Raw genomic sequence first — 17,593 nt, 5'->3', positions numbered from 1 at the left:
GCAGTGAAAAGCTAGCATGTTTGATCTCATAGTCACTTTCTATGCTGCAAATTCCATGGTTTTATTAACTCGCAAATATATCGTTGAAAGATCAACATTTGGAAATAATTCCACTGGACAATCTCAATATTACCAATACCCTATTTATTCCACCAGAGAAAGACCTTAGTCATTCATGAATTATCAATTGTCAGGTCTTGCTAACTTGTGGAACAGACTGAGTATTTTCCTGTTGCCATTAGGTAGCCTCAACTTAATGTAAATCACACAGCACTTAAGAAAACATTCATGAATCAGTCATTTTCACTGAAATTCACAGCAAAAAGCATCCACTTACTTGTAAGGTTTTTGTGGAAGAATGCTGATTCGAGTCTTGTCCAGTATTTTCTTCAATTTGTTCCGTCCTGCCACTGTGTTTGCCTTTGCCTTCTTATTTGCTTTATCCAATCCAATCACCTGTTCAACATCTACAGCAAGGTCTGGAATGGAGTAACGGCTACCTTTCTTGTCACCAATTTTAGGTAAGTGCGGAGCACCATTTCTCTTCTCTTCTGAGAGTCTGGAAAGAAGTTCCTTAAATACTGTGTAAGAAGCATAAAATTGAATTAACCAAATAAGTTTTCTGATCATAATCAAAGAGACTTCTGCTACAACACAGATTTCAGGGGTGGCGGGGAGATTCTGTACAATGTTGTATTCAGGCCTCATACAAGAAACATAGAATTTATACAGCCAGTATAATCAGTAGCTGACAAGTGTACTGGGATTATGGAGACGTGGCTCCAGGATGATCAGGGCTGGGAACTCAACATCCAGGGGTATTCAACATTCAGGAAGGATAGAATAAAAGGAAAAGGAGGTGGGGTAGCATTGCTGGTTAAAGAGGAGATTAATGCAATAGTTAGAAAAGACATTAGCTTGGATGATGTGGAATCTATATGGGTAGAGCTGCAGAACACCAAAGGACAAAAAACGTTAGTGGGAGTTGTGTACAGACCTCCAAACAGTAGTAGTGATGTTGGGGAGGGCATCAAACAGGAAATTAGGGGTGCATGCAATAAAGGTGCAGCAGTTATAATGGGTGACTTTAATATGCACATAGATTGGGCTAGCCAAACTGGAAGCAATATGGTGGAGGAGGATTTCCTGGAGTGCATAAGGGATGGTTTTCTAGACCAATATGTCGAGGAACCAACTAGGAGGGAGGCCATCTTAGACTGGGTGTTGTGTAATGAGAGAGGATTAATTAGCAATCTCATTGTGCGAGGCCCCTTGGGGAAGAGTGACCATAATATGGTGGAATTCTGCATTAGGATGGAGAATGAAACAGTTAATTCAGAGACCATGGTCCAGAACTTAAAGGAGGGTAACTTTGAAGGTATGAGGCGTGAATTGGCTAGGATAGATTGGCGAATGATACTTAAGGGGTTGACTGTGGATGGGCAATGGCAGACATTTAGAGACCGCATAGATGAACTACAACAATTGTACATTCCTGTCTGGTGTAAAAATAAAAAAGGGAAGGTGGCTCAACTGTGGCTATCAAGTGAAATCAGGGATAGTATTAAAGCCAAGGAAGTGGCATACAAATTGGCCAGAAATAGCAGCGAACCCGGGGACTGGGAGAAATTTAGAACTCAGCAGAGGAGGACAAAGGGTTTGATTAGGGCAGGGAAAATGGAGTACGAGAAGAAGCTTGCAGGGAACATTAAGGCGGATTGCAAAAGTTTCTATAGATATGTAAAGAGAAAAAGGTTAGTAAAGACAAACGTAGGTCCCCTGCAGTCAGAATCAGGAGAAGTCATAACGGGGAACAAAGAAATGGCAGACCAATTGAACAAGTACTTTGGTTCAGTATTCACCAAGGAGGACACAAACAACCTTCTGGATATAAAAGGGGTCGGAGGGTCCAGTAAGGAGGAGGAACTGAGGGAAATCTTTATTAGTCGGGAAATTGTGTTGGGGAAATTGATGGGATTGAAGGCCGATAAATCCCCAGGGCCTGATGGACTGCATCCCAGAGTACTTAAGGAGGAGGCCTTGGAAATAGCGGATGCATTGACAGTTATTTTCCAACATTCCATTGACTCTGATCAGTTCCTATCGAGTGGAGGGTAGCCAATGTAACCCCACTTTTTAAAAAAGGAGGGAGAAAGAAAACAGGGAATTATAGACCGGTCAGCCTGACCTCAGTAGTGGGTAAAGTGATGGAATCAATTATTAAGGATGTCATAGCAGCGCATTTGGAAAGAGGTGACATGATAGGTCCAAGTCAGCATGGATTTGTGAAAGGTAAATCATGCTTGACAAATCTTCTGGAATTTTTTGAGGATGTTTCCAGTAAAGTGGACAAGGGAGAACCAGTTGATGTGGTATATTTGGACTTTCAGAAGGCTTTCGACAAGGTCCCACACAAGAGATTAATGTGCAAAGTTAAAGCACATGGGATTGGGAGTAGTGTGCTGACGTGGATTGAGGAAGCAAAGAGTAGGAGTAAATGAGTACTTTTCAGAATGGCAGGCAGTGACTAGTGGGGTACCGCAAGGTTCTGTGCTGGGGCCCCAGCTGTTTACATTGTACATTAATGATTTAGACGAGGGGATTAAATGTAGTATCTCCAAATTTGCGGATGACACTAAGTTGGGTGGCAGTGTGAGCTGCGAGGAGGATGCTATGAGGCTGCAGAGTGACTTGGATAGGTTAGGTGAGTGGGCAAATGCATGGTAGATGAAGTATAATGTGGATAAATGTGAGGTTATCCACTTTGGTGGTAAAACAGAGAGACAGACTATTATCTGAATGGTGACAGATTAGGAAAAGGGGAGGTGCAACGAGACCTGGGTGTCATGGTACATCAGTCATTGAAGGTTGGCATGCAGGTACAGCAGGCAGTTAAGAAAGCAAATGGCATGTTGGCCTTCATAGCGAGGGGATTTGAGTACAGGGGCAGGGAGGTGTTGCTACAGTTGTACAGGGCCTTGGTGAGGCCACACCTGGAGTATTGTGTACAGTTTTGGTCTCCTAACTTGAGGAAGAACATTCTTGATATTGAGGGAGTGCAGCGAAGATTCACCAGACTGATTCCCGGGATGGTGGGACTGACTTATCAAGAAAGACTGGATCAACTGGGCTTGTCTTAACTGGGCTTGTATTCACTGGAGTTCAGAAGAATGAGAGGGGACCTCATAGAAACGTTTAAAATTCTGACGGGTTTAGACAGGTTAGATGCAGGAAGATTGTTTCCAATGTTGGGGAAGTCCAGAACCAGGGGTCACAGTCTGAGGATAAGGGGTAAGCCATTTAGGACCGAGATGAGGAGAAACTTCTTCACCCAGAGAGTGGTGAACCTGTGGAATTCTCTACCACAGAAAGTAGTTGAGGCCAATTCACTAAATATATTCAAAAGGGAGTTAGATGAAGTCCTTACTACTAGAGGGATCAAGGGGTATGGCGAGAAAGCAGGAAGGGGTTACTGAAGTTGTATGTTCAGCCATGAACTCATTGAATGGCGGTGCAGGCTAGAAGTGCTGAATGGCCTACTCCTGCACCTATTTTCTATGTTTCTATGCACATCATTGGCTCTGAAGCTGAAGCTCAATTTATTACACTTGCTCTGGTGCAAAGCACATGATAATAATTAAATGGAACACTGAGTACGAGTTAGGTGGTCTCACTCAATGCAATCAACAACTTTTTATGCATTATCCTTATATAATGAGTGAAATTCCTCAGATAATGAAGCACACGTAGTCCACACGTAGCAATACCTGGACAACATCTTGGCTTGGGCTGATAAATAGCAAGTAACATTCGTGCCACACAAGTGCTTGGCAATGACCATCTTCAATAACAGATGCTCTAACCACTATCTCATGACATTCAATAGCATTACCATTGTTAAATTCGCCCACAATCAACAACATGGGGTCACCATTGACCAGAAACTTAACTGGATGAACCACTGGATGAGGCTACAGGAGCAGGTCAGAGGCTGGTTATTCTGAGGCGAGTGACTCCCCTCCTGACTCCCCAATGCCCTCCCAGCATCTACAAGGCACAAGTCAGGAGTGTGGTGGAATACTTTCCACTTGCCTGGGTGAGTGCAGCTGCAACATTCAAGCAGCTTGACACCATCAAGGACAAAGCAGCCTGCTTGATTGGCACCCCATCCACCACCTTAAACATTCACTCCTCCATCACCGGCACAACGTGGCTACAGTGTGTAGCATCTACAAGATGCATTGCAGCAACTCGTCGAGGTTTTTTCGACAGCAGCTCCCAAATCCACGACAGCTACCACCAAGAAGGATAAGCGCCGCAGGCACATGGGAACACCACCCCCTCCAAGTTACACACCAGCCTGATTTGGAAATATATCGTTGTTCCTTCATCGTCGCCAGGTCAAAATCCTGGAACTCCCTATCAATTGTCCTATGGAAGTTCCTTCACCACACAAATTGCAGCGGTTCAAGGCGGCGGCTCAAGGACAATTAAATGGGCAATAAATGCTGACCTCTCCAGCGTCGCCCATAATCCGAGAATGAATTAAAAAAATGAACCAAAAGGGTGTGAATGATGGGTACTGAAGTTTCATGTTCAGCCATGAACTCATTGAATGGCGGTGCAGGCTAGAAGGGCTGAATGGCCTGCTCCTGCACCTATTTTCTATGTTTCTATGTTTCTATGGGTAGTTCTGTGTTATAGATTTGCTTGGAACTGGATCAAGATGGCCTAAATTCATTTTGTATAGGCCCTTTACAGTCAGCAGTATCAACTCAGTCCGTTAGTCCAATGTGTATTTTAATCCAAGTCTCAGAAGGGGAATGATTATGTGCTACATTAATGCAGCATCCAGTCCAGATACTGCTATAAAAAAGAAAGACCCTTTTAGTTGAACAATCCCCGAGGCCGATCCTTTGCAATGCACTGCAAACACAGCAACTGAAGTGCGACAGAGCTGTGGCTTTTTGGATGCACCACAATCATTACTATACAAAGCTTTGGTATAAGGGTACAACTGATGTATAAATAGTTGCTAAGTATTAATGTTATTCAATCGCCAAATACAGGCCAAACCACAGAAAAGGAAGATTGGACAAATGATCTCACTGGGCCTTCTCAAGCAACAACTGAAGAAAGCAAGGTTATCCACTCAGCCACAGAGGGTGCATAGCTCTGAGAGATCAGGAAAAAGCAGAAAATAAATATTTTTTACTTCACACCATTGCATAATTATTTCAGTCAACCATATAACTTTTCTGGTCTTAAGAATTGCAGCTACTGTGAAAATAATATATTTTTAAAAACTGATCATGTAAATTGCATCGATGAAATAATAGTTGTATATAAAAACCTACCAAACAAGTTTGTTTTCACAGTGATAGACAAATGAGTGTTGTTCCGAAGAATTTCCAAGGCTTTTGGTAGCTGAATATTCTCAAAATTTTGTCCATTAACTTCCATGATCTGAAAAACAAGATAGCCTTTACTCTTGATTTGCATTAAATTGGCGGGTGGCGACGGGGTCCGAGGTGGGCAGGAAACCCAGGATACCAGCTACAGGCCCTGCCGGCCTAATTTGAATGCGAGACCTTGGATTCCTGCCTGCAGGTAGGCAGCTCGAGAGGCTGGCTGCGGGCAGGTAGGTCTGGGGCAGAGATTGCGATCGGGGATCGGCCAGGATGGATGGGGGGGGGGGGGTCAGGGAGTGAGGATCAGGGGGTTTCAGGAGGACTGCGGCAGGCAAGTGTTGATTGTGGGGGGGGAAGGATCGACAGGGGTCCAGAGGATCGAGGACGGCCTCATCATCACTGGGGGGGGGGGGGCTGGGGGCAGTAGTAGCGGAGGATCGGCGGGGGATGGGGGTGCGGGAGAATCGGGCCCGACCTCATCATCATCATTGTGTGGGCGGGGGGGGGGGGGGGGGTTGGTGGTGGAGTGGAAGAAGGCCTGCGAATATGATCGGCTTAGTTTGGCCAGGGGGGGAGGGAGGTCCGATCGTGGTGGTGGGGGAATGGTTGGGAGCCTGGATGCAGGAGGTAGGCATAAATCCAGTGACCTACTGGATGCAGCAGTCCTCGCCTCTGTTTAACTGCCGGGTTTCGCGAATTGTGAGATTCCCGTCCCCAGGCAGTTAAAAACAAAATAGAGGTGAGAACAGAGGCTTCTAGCCTTATTACAATATTTAAATTGAGGGTACACCCACCGGCAGGGTGTTGGCTGCCCGTCCCCTCCCCCACCTCACCTCTGGGGAAACCAGAAGTGGGCAGGTTGGGGGTAGGATCAGGTCGGGATTCATTTTTAACAATTTAACTGCCTCCATGCCTCAAACTCACCAGATTTTTAATTGGAAAATTCCAGCCTATCATCCAAGCGAACATTGTCATTCCTGCCTTTCAGAACTGTGATAGGTCAGGGAGAAAATCCCAAAAGCTTAATTCGAAAAATATTAGTTCCTCAACAAGGTAATAAAGCCTGACCCTAACTTAAAATTTATCACAAAGAGAGAACAAGTCATAGCTGACCGTGCAATACAATGAATAACTTCACGAGTGAAGCTTATTGTAACTGTTACTTTATGGGAACAAAATTCTCCAGTTGATTTGTGAAAAAGTCAGTACGAAGGTGGTGACATAATTATATCAAATGGTTGGCTATGTGACATATTCTCTTCATCATATTTCTTGTACATTTCCAAACACAATGTGCTTCAATTAATGCTTCTTCAATTTTGTCAACCTTTATCACCCAAGAAAATCTGATTTATGATGTCATTTTAAGATTGTGATGGTTGCACTTACAATAATATAATTCCAAACACCACTACTGCTAGAAACAGAAGATAAAATCAACAATGAATTTCGAGCTTTCATTTCATGAATGCAGAGACATTGGGCCAATTTTTGCCTACTGATCTAAATCAGTTTTAAATGGTTAACAATTGGTACTAATTGGTACTAAAGACTAGGATTATGCGAAGAGCACTCAAATTTCAGAGATCCACATTTGCATAATTATTCATAGATTCAAGTGCAGATTTTAGTCAGGTGTATGGAACAGACTAGGAAGCAAAAAATTGGTCTGATCCAATTGTTTTCTGCACGTTTGTCCATTCAATACTTTGACTATAAACACTCTATTCCCCTCCTTGGCCAAGACAGTGCCAGCTACCCATTTAGGATCATGACCATAATTAAGGACAAACACAGAGTCGTTAACATCAATATCACGCGATACAGCCGCGCGATCGTGATACATGTTTTGCCGGTGACGCTGGGTTTCCACATGATCATTTAGATCCGGGTGGACTAGGGAGAGCCTGGCTTTGAGTGCTCTCTTCATTAACAATTCTGCAGGGGGAACCCCAGTGAGCGAGTGGGGTCACGTCCGGTAGCTGAGCAGAACCCGAGATAAGCGGGTCTGCAAGAAGCCTTCCGTCATGTGTTTCAAGCTCTGCTTGATAGTTTGGACTGCCCGTTCCGCTTGACCGTTAGATGCAGGCTTAAATGGGGTAGACCTGACATGCTTGATGCCATTGCGGGTCGTAAACTTCTTGAATTCCGAGCTGGTGAAACATGGTCCACTGTCACTGACAAGGACGTCGGGCAAGCCATGGGTGGCGAACATAGTCGTGAGGCTTTCAATCGTAGCAGTGGATGTGCTGGATGGCATGATTACGCATTCAATCCATTTAGAGTAAGCGTCCACTACAACTAAAAACACCTTTCCGAGAAAGGGGCCAGCAAAATCTACGTGGATCCTGGACCACGGATTGGAGGGCCATGACCACAGACTCAATGGAGCCTCCCTTGGTGCATTGCTCAAGTGTGAGCACGTGTTGCACTGATGTACGCATGACTCTAAGTCCGAGTCAATGCCTGGCCACCAAACATGTGACCCGGCTATAGCCTTCATCATGACTACGCCTGGGTGGGTATAGTGTAGGTTGCGTATAAACGTTTCCCTGCCTTTTTTTGGCAAAATCACATGATTACCCCATAGGAGACAATCCGACTAGATGGACATTTTATCTTTGCGTAGGTGAAACGGCTTAATTTCATCTTGCATTTCCCCGGGAACGGCCGACCAGCTCTCATTGAGAATGCAACTTCTTACAAGACAGCACAGGAGACTGGCTGGTCCAGGTCCTGATCTGGCGAGCAGTGACGGGTGACCCCTCGCTCTCAAAAGCATCCATGACCAGAAGCAAGTCTGCGGGCTGCGCCATTTCCACCCGGGTTGTGGGCAATGGTAGCCGACTGAGGGCATCAGTACAGTTCTCCGTGCCTGGTCTGTGGCAGATAACATATTCATAGGCGGACAATGTTAGTGCCCATCTTTGGATGCGGGATGAAGCATTGGTATTTATACCTTTGCTTTCTGAAAACAGTGAAATGAACAGTTTGTGGTCGGTTTCAAGCTCAAACCGAAGTCCAAATAGGTATTGGTGCATTTTCTTAACCCCATATATACATGCTAATGCCTCTTTCTCGACCATACCGTAGCCTCTTTCAGCCTTAGACAGACTTCTAGACGCGTATGCAACCGGTTGAAGTTTGCCCGATAAATTGGTTTGCTGTAACACACAGCCGACCCCGTACGAAGATGCATCACAAGCTAGCACTAATCGTTTACACAGTGCAAGTAACTTATTAGAACAAAGTAAGTTTCTAGCCTTCTCAAAGGCTGTCTCTTGAGATTTAGCCCAAACCCAGTCGTCACCCTTACGTAGCAAACTTGTGCAACGGCTCCAGCAAAGTGCTTAACCTGGGTAGAAAGTTACCAAAATAGTTGAGGAGTCCCAGGAACGAACGCAGCTCCATCACATTCTGTGTTCTGGGTGCATTCTTGATGGCCTCGGTCTTTGAGTCCGTGGGTCTGGTGCCGTCTGCTGCAATCTTTCTCCCCCAAAATTCGACCTCTGGTGCCAGGAAAACCCACTTGGAGCGTTTCAGCCTGAATCCCACTCTGTCTAGTCGATGTAGAACCTCTTCCAGGTTGTGCAGGTGTTCGGTGGTGTCACGACCGGTGATCAGGATGTCGCCTTGAAACGCAACGGTGCGCGGAACCAATTTCAGCAGACTCTCCAATGTTCCTCTGGAAGATGGCAGCAGCCGAGCGAATCCCAAAAGGATACCTGTGGTATATAAACAGTCCTTTGTGCATGTTGAAGCACGTCAATCTTTTCGAAGATTCAGCCAGCTCCTGTGTCATGTAGACGGAGGTTAGGTCCAACTTGGTGAACAACTTCCCCCCCCCCGCTAACGTTGCGAACAGGTCATCCGCCTTGGGTAGCGGGTACTGGTCTTGTAACGAGACTTGGTTGATCGCTACCTTGTAGTCTCCGCAGATTTTGACCGTGCCATCGCTTTTCAACACCGGAACAATCGGACTGGCCCACTCATTGAACTCGACTGGCGATATGATTCCCTCTCATTGAAGTCTGTCCAGTTCGATCTCGACTTTCTCCCTCATCATAAATGGAACCGCTTGAGCCTTGTGATGAATGGGCCTTGCATCGGGGACTAGATGGATTTGCACCTTGGCGCCTGTGAAGTTGCCAATGCTTGGTTCAAATAGCAACGGAAACTTGCTCAGCACTTGGGCGCACGAGGCATCATTCACTGAAGGTAGTCCTTTGATGTCGTCCTAGTTCCATCGAATCTTTCCCAGCCAGCTTCTGCTGAATAGCGTTGGGCCATCGTCTGGGACAATCCACAGTGATAAATCATGTACAGCTCCATCGTACGATACCTTAACTGCCGCACTGCCAATGACTGGTATGAGCTCTTTGGTGTAGGTGCGCAGCTTTGTCTGAATCAGGCTCAGTTTGGGCCTTTGTGCCTTGTTGCACCACAGTTTCTCAAAAGCCTTCTGGCTCATAATTGACTGACTCGTCCCCGTGTCCAACTCCACTGATACTGGAATACGCTTCAATTTGACTTTCGGCATGATAGGAGAGCTCTTGGTGGTGAAGGTGTGTACCCTATACACTTCTTCCTCATGTTGAGTTGCCTCTCGTTTGTTCTGCGTGATCCACGCCGGATCGATCATCCTTTGCCGACTCTGCCATGTGGTGATTCGCATTACTTTTGCACATTCGCTGGAGGTACCCCACTGTTTCGCAGCCTTTGCGCACGTAGTGTTTGAATCGACATTGATGGGCTCGACGATTACCCCCGCAGCACCAACATGGTGCTAATGGATTTGCATTCACCTACGATGACGGCTTTGAGTCATCCTTGGTCTTGCAGCTGCAGACGTGTAGACTCTGCCATATGCAGTTCTGCCTGCTAGCGACGTTATTTTATGCACAGTACTTGTCAGTGAGCTTCGATGCTGGGAAGATATTTGGTATTATCGCTCGTGGATATGAATTCCTGGGCTATCGTGATGGCCTTGCTCAGGTCTAGGGATTTGGCAGACAGTAACTTGCGAAGAATGACCTCGTGGCCGATGCCAAGCACAAAAAAGTCCCGCAGCATTTCTCCCAAAAATCCAGCAAATTCGCAAGTTCCCGCAAGGCGTCTCAGGTCATCGACATAACTCGCCACGTCCTGGCCCTTGTACGGTGGTGCGTGTACAAGCGATACCTGATCATTAAGATGATCATCTTTGGCTTTGAGGTGGTTCCGAACCAGCATACACAACTCTGTATATGTCTTCTCCGCTGGTTTCTCCGGTGCTAGCAGATTCTGATGAGGCCGTATATTGTGGACCCACACACGGTGAGGAGAATCGCCCTGCGCTTGATCGCTTTATCATCCCCATCCAGCTCATTGGCCACAAAGTACTGGTTGAGACGCTCAATGAAGGCTTCCCAATCATCACGCTCTACAAATCTCTCTAAAATATCAACGGCAGCCATGACCGCGTGAAAGTTTGTAATCTGTTACTTGTCGCCAATTGTTAAGTATGGAAGAACGCCACAAGACTGAGTACTGTGAGCTAAGATTGATGTGACCTTAGTCTCTTTAATACAACTCCAGAGTGCCTCAGCAGCACGGCAGACAACCTTTTATACTCCCTTGCACGAGGTGTGCAGGTGACCCTTGGGCCTCCAACAGTTGCGCCCTCTGGTGGCAAGTCTTACACAGTTACAATGTTTACATACATAACACCATATGCAGACAAGAATCTTCAGGCAAGTGAAAGAGCAGCTAGCACCCAACTCTCTGTTTAATGGCTGCTAATTGGAGATAGCACTGCATAAGATTGGAAGGAAGGATTGCCTACTGTGCCACTCCACAGCATGATCCTTTAACATTCATATTGCAGCATGCCTGAAAGGTGGTCCAGGCAAGTTTGAAGCTGCACCAGACTGGCACCAATGGCTGCACCAATCTTTACTGCATCTTGGAGGATGCAGCTGCACAGATGGGTGAGATCATTATTTGTACAGCCTTTCCTGCTTTGCATCACTTCAGTGGTTTTCCTTCATTAGTATCAGTAATGGTACGGGGGCGAACAAAAATAGAATAAATGGCACAAAGACTCATGACAAGCTAAGTGCCAGAAAGGAAAATAAAACAGGCCAGAAATGGTCTAAATAAATGCTGAATAAATTCTCTTACTGGATCACCAGTAAGCAAATGCTGTGCATTCTTATGCAATTCATAGGAACTGTGGATATCTATTTATACAAGCATAATTTGGAAGTGCCGTGCACCCATTGCAAAGGCTATAAAAAGACATGGGAGGCATGATTACATCACCCACACCCTGGACATGCACACCACGTGGAAAAGGGGCAGAGAGCCAGCAATGCAGATCTCTGGCCCTTTTTCTGTGCCATAGCACTGTGAACTGGTGCACAAAGGAAGTTGACAAGATGAAAAGCAATCCTCATGAGATAGGCTTCTTCATAAATGACACTAAAAGTTGTCTTTTTCAAATCAATGGTCTCCCAATCTTTCACAATGCCAGCAACCAAAAATTAGTTCCGAAAATGTCCAGACCTTCAACCATTTGTATCCTCTTGGACATTTATTCTTTTGTAAATGACCTTTAAAATGCAAACTTGATATGATGTGCAGGAGCCGACAGTCAGATGTTGACACCTTTCTGATAGGGAAACATTATGTTCATAAATGAATGGTAAGCTCACCATACCTTCACTGAAGAAAATAGTAAGGGATCACGTCTTTCAAATCTCATCCTTGTAGTTAGCAGCAGCACAAAAATTATGCTTGGGTACCAAAGGGCTGTCACAGTTATCTTATAGATTGATGCATAGTCCAGTAATTCTGGTTCGTCAATGGAATATTTAATTCTGCATCTGAAAAGCCCAGAGCTCCTGACAACAAGGTCAGAGAAACTATTCAACAGTCAACAGAAATGAGGTGTGAAGTTTTGCCGCTGACATTCTGTGCAGACATATGTATATATTTTTAATACATTTGCCAGCAGAGATTCTTTTTTCCCATAAAAATTACAAAGAAAAAGCAACACAAACCTGATCACCACGTTTCAACCCAGCTTCAGTAGCTTTGCTACCATGCTCTACGCTGTCGAGGAAAATCCCAAAACCTTTCTCAGTGCCTCCCAACAGGATAAATGGCAAAGGGGCTTCTCGTGATGGCTTCATTAGAGTAATTAGCCGCCGTTTCGCCTTAGCTGCGCAAGCGATGTTCAACAGTCTGAGGTGACCACCCATTTTCTACACAACATAAAAGAATATATAATTTACAAACTGAAATTCAACTTCTGATGATAGTTGTTTTTTAACGTTTCTGAAGAGAGTGGACTTCAAAAATAATCAAATGTATTTATTACCTTAAATGAGATAACTCACCTCTCGTTCCAAATTGTTTTCAAATTCTTCTAGAAATGTGGTCATTGCAGAATTTCCTTCAAAATCATTGAAGTGATTGTTTACCCACAGTAATACTACCCGTGTAACCTGGAAAGTATTCAGAGAAGTTTATTTTGCACCATTAAAGACATTGTATGCTTGATCTATGCAATATATGCAACTTAACTTGAAGGTAGAGAATTAAGAATTGCAAATGAAGCTTTCCTTCTCTTTCTCAACATATCTGTCTCCATTTCTGGGGATAGGCCATCAACCAATATTCACCACTGCCTCCCATAGCTACCTTGACTACACTTCCTCCCACCCTGCTTCTTGTAAGGACTCTATTCCATTCTCCCAGTTTCTCCATCACATCTGTTCTGACAATGCCACCTTCCGATATGTCTTCCTTTTCCCTCAACTGAGAATTCCCCTTGACCGTGTTTGTCCCATTTCCCGCACTTCTGACCTCACTCCTTCCCCTCCTTCCTAGAACCACGACAAGGTTCCCCTTGTCCTCACCTTCCACCCCACCAGCCTCCACATTCAACGGATGATCCTCTGCCATTTCCGCAACCTCTAGCGTGATCCCACCACCAAACACATTTCCCCCTCCCCTTTCAGCATTCCAAAGGGACTGTTCCCTCTGCGACACCCTGGTCCACTCCTCAATCACCCCCCAACACCCCCTCCCCTTTCCACAGCACCTTTCCGTGCAAGTGCAGGATATGCAACACCTGTCCTTTTACCTCCTCCCTTCCCACCATCCAGGGCCCCAAATACTTCTTCCGGTGAAACAGCGATTTACTTATACTTCTTTCAACTTAGTATACTCTACTCACTCCTCACGATGCAGTCTCCTCTACATTGGGGAGACGAAATGCAGATTGGGTGACCGCTTTGCGGAATACCTACGTTCAGTTCACAATTATGACTCCGAGCTTCCGGTCCCGTTTCTTTAATTCTCAGCTCCATCTCTGTCTTCAGCCTCCTACACTGATCCAATGAAGCTCAACATAAGCTCGAGGAACAGCACTTCATCTGTCGATTAGGCACTTTACAGCCTTCCGGACTCAACATTGAGTTCAACAATTTCAGATCATAACTTCTGCCCCATTTTTATTCCACATGGCAGCTGTCATTGATTCTGCCATTTCCATTGCACCTCATCTAGATTCATCTTTTGTTTCTTAATTTGACCCATTACCATTTCCTTTCGGCTTGCACCTTCATCCCTTTTGTCTTTTAATCTCTCCTGCCTTCCACCCCATCACAGTCCTTTCCTTTTGTTCTTTCCTCTCCTCCTCCCTTTCCCTGCCTCTACACTTGCTTAAAACCTGTTAAAACTAACTTTTTCCAGAAAGGTCATCGAGCTGAAACTTTATCTCTGTTTCTCTCTCCTCAGATGCTGCCTGACCTGCTGAGTATTTCTGGTATTTTCAGTTTTTGTTGCAGATGAAGCATGATTGCCTCAATTACTCCTACTCTTATTTATCCTAATCTTAATTTATCTTTTGAAGTTTAGTCAAATCTTTTAGTTGGAAGTTGGGGTCTTAAAAAGGAAAGTGCAGTTTAATTTAGAACAGAAGGTAGATAGATGAAATTATTTAGATTTTTAAAAAATTGTTATGCAGAGTAAATAATAGCTCTATAACTTTTACAGCAATGACAAGAGACATGCAAGTTATTTAAAAACAGGTTTGCATAATTCCTGAAAATGGCTGCCAAGTGACTAACAAAATTAATTGATCAATGCCAATACTGCACAGGACTGATAAACCTACATCTATTCAATGATTTGGATGCGGGGATCAAATGTAATACTGTATATCCAAGTTTGCTGATGATACAAAGCTAGATGGGAATATAAGTTGTGAGGAGGATGCAAAAAGGCTTCAAGGGGATATAGACAGGCTAAGTGAGTGGGCAAGAACATGGTAAATAGAATATGTGGAGAAATGTAAAGTTATCCACTTTGGTAGGAAAAAAATAGAAAAGCAGAGTATTTTTTGAATGGTGAGAGATTGGGAAATGTTGGTGTTCAGAGGGACCTGGGTGTCCTTGTACACAAATCACTGAAAGTTAACATGCAGGTACAGCAAGCAATTAAGAAAGCAAATGGTATTGTTGGTCTTTATTACAAGAGAATTTGAGTACAAGAGTAAAGATGCCTTACTGCAATTAAATAGGGCTATGTTGAGACCACACGGAGTATTGTGTACAGTTTTGGTCTCCTTACCTAAGCAAGGATACACTTGCCAACAAAGGTTTACCAAATTGATTCCTGGGATGGAAGGATTCTCCTGAGGAGAGACTGAGTAGACTATGTCTACATTCTCTAGAATTTAGAAGAATGAGAGGTGATCTTATTGAAACATATAAAATTCTTACAGGACTTGACAGGTTAGATGCAGGAAGGATGTTTCCCCTGGCTGGAGAGTCTAGAACCAGGGGTCAAATGCTCAGAATAAGGGATCGGGCATTTAGGACTGAGATGAGGAGAAATTTCTTCACTCAGAGGGTGGTGAATCTTTGGAATTCTCTGCCCCAGACTGCTGTGGAGGCTCAGTTGTTGAGTATATACAAGTCAGAGATCGTTAAGAGATTTGGATATTAAGGGAAGCAAGTGCTGTGGGGATAGTGCAGAAAAGTGGAGTTGAGGTAGAAGATCAGCCATGATGTTATTGAATGGCTGAGCAGGCTCGAGGGGCCAAATGGCCTACTGCTGCTCCTATTTCTTATGTTATGTTAAAAGTCATGATAAATTAAAATTTGTTCCAAGTCAAAGAGGAAGCGTTGTAGATTTCTTCCCTGCCGAAGGTATACTATCAATGAACACAATTACAAATTAAACTTTTTCTTTCCAACTTATGTGCATCTATATTGTTATTCAAAGGTATACATTGGATTCTTGACATATTAGCAGTTGGAGAGGGGAAAGAAGTTTATTGGTTAAAATAAATTGTTTGTTAAAAGTCAAGCCCTACATTTTCTTTTGGCTAACCTTGTCCCTGAGACTTGGGTCATTAAACCACTCCAGCAATTTCTTCCCAACTTCCATTGGGCTTGATAAGAAGGTTCTGTAGGTTAAAAGAAAATCTTCTATATATGTGGGGTCCACCACTGAGTGCTCTTCCACCAGGTGCATTGTTAACCGCTCAGGTGTTCCCTAATATGGTACAACGGAACAGATCATTAGTAAAACTACATTTAATTAAAGCTGAAGAATAAACTTTTACATGAAAAATGCAATGGAAATGATTAGCACTTTTTAGACAAGTGTTATGGTTTCTGATGTGTTCAAACATTCTGCTTACCTTTATAACTATATGCCCTTTCCTGGTTCCAGTGCGATCCAACTCTCGGTGCTCTTTTACCATAACAATCTCTCCCTCCTCCTCTACTTTCTGCATATTCTTTTCCACTTGGTTGAGGATTCGACAATAGTCTTGCTGGGCTATGCACACAAACTGCCAAGGAGCCAGAAAATGTTACAGCATTTGGCATATTTACAAGATGTAGTAATGCTATTTAACTTTTGTAGGTACACAGGCTGAGAGGTAGTTTAGGCTATAATGTATTCAGTTAGGAAAACCGGGACGACTTCCTGCTATTCCCTCCTTGCAACTACCAATTAATTTTAATAAATGTTAGGAATTTGGTTAAATTTTCTAACTCTATCACCAGGGGTGGATTGGCTCCCCCAAAATGGCACGGGATTCTTTTGGGATTCTCATGGAAAAGGGGTTGTACAGCGCTATAGAATCATTCAAGTGAGCAATTTCCAACATGGTCATAACCTATCAGATCCGTAAATATTTTGAAACTAGAGAGCCTTTTTGAACATAAATGCCCTTCGAGACAAAAGCTACATGTGCTCCATATTTTTGAGTGTATAACTGAGGCAGTCAAAGACATTTGACCCCAAAAAGTGCTTAAAAAATATATATGGTTTCCATAAATTAGACATAGAATTCAAGATTGACTGTATGAGTAATAATACCACAAGGAGAAACCTGCTTGATTAAATAGTACAGAGTATTGAAAGATCAGTCATGCTTATAATTATTAATCTCATTAAATGTAATTATTAATTACATTTCATATAATTCATTATTTTAGTATCATGATTTTATTATGAACATTCATTCATAGCTACTGAAAATTGAATGTTTCACAAATAAGGTGTGTTATACAGTTCAGACACTAAGTGACTGTATTATTTGCTCCCCCAACATTGGATTAATTACATATTCAATGGCTAAACAGAATCTATTGAACCCACATACTAGTTGAAAACGTCATGGCAGAAAGTCTTTGGGTTTACAGTTAACAGAAATTACTGTAGCCAATGGTGGAATAACACCTTCAATTTAGTTGTGAACACACTGTTACGTCAAATATGATTAATTCAAAAATTCCTTTAATATCAGATGCAGAACATAAAACTCCCATGGGTTTTTAAAATTAAAAACTCAGACAGAACTCACTGTAAAATAAACTTAATTACCTGGCAGTCATCAGCCTTAGTTTTCATCACTCCCTTCATGTATTCTTTCTCCAAAGTAGGAGAGACACCAAAGCTATTGCCCATGCACAGCATTTCCAGCCTTCCGTCAGGATATGTGACCTCTACAGAACCATTTAAAATGACTGACCAAGAATCAAGCTAAAACACAAGAAATGAAAGCATCAAAAAGACTTACATTACCAATAGATTCTGCCAGCAAAAGCACACTTTTTGGATGCTTTAAGATACGTATTTAAGTGGTGTTATATAGAAGTTGTGTGTCAAGCTTA

At 43.6% G+C, this 17,593-nt stretch overlaps 1 protein-coding gene across 1 annotated transcript in view; it reads right to left on the bottom strand.

Annotated features, from left to right (window-relative positions):
• Positions 1 to 17,593, bottom strand: part of rapgef2b (Rap guanine nucleotide exchange factor 2b) — a 710,204-nt gene that overhangs the window by 185,211 nt on the left and 507,400 nt on the right. Inside the window, exons 10-16 of the mRNA XM_070871784.1 lie at positions 17,304 to 17,462; positions 16,111 to 16,263; positions 15,798 to 15,962; positions 12,794 to 12,901; positions 12,455 to 12,658; positions 5,358 to 5,466; positions 338 to 581 (exon numbers count right to left, since the gene is read on the bottom strand). Of these exons, the coding sequence (XP_070727885.1) occupies positions 338 to 581; positions 5,358 to 5,466; positions 12,455 to 12,658; positions 12,794 to 12,901; positions 15,798 to 15,962; positions 16,111 to 16,263; positions 17,304 to 17,462 (1,142 nt within the window). The remainder of the gene's footprint in view (positions 1 to 337; positions 582 to 5,357; positions 5,467 to 12,454; positions 12,659 to 12,793; positions 12,902 to 15,797; positions 15,963 to 16,110; positions 16,264 to 17,303; positions 17,463 to 17,593) is intronic.

This window comes from Pristiophorus japonicus, chromosome 2, assembly GCF_044704955.1.
Source record: "Pristiophorus japonicus isolate sPriJap1 chromosome 2, sPriJap1.hap1, whole genome shotgun sequence".
NCBI classification, from domain to species: domain Eukaryota; kingdom Metazoa; phylum Chordata; class Chondrichthyes; family Pristiophoridae; genus Pristiophorus; species Pristiophorus japonicus.
This window is presented reverse-complemented; position numbering and strand designations above follow the sequence as displayed.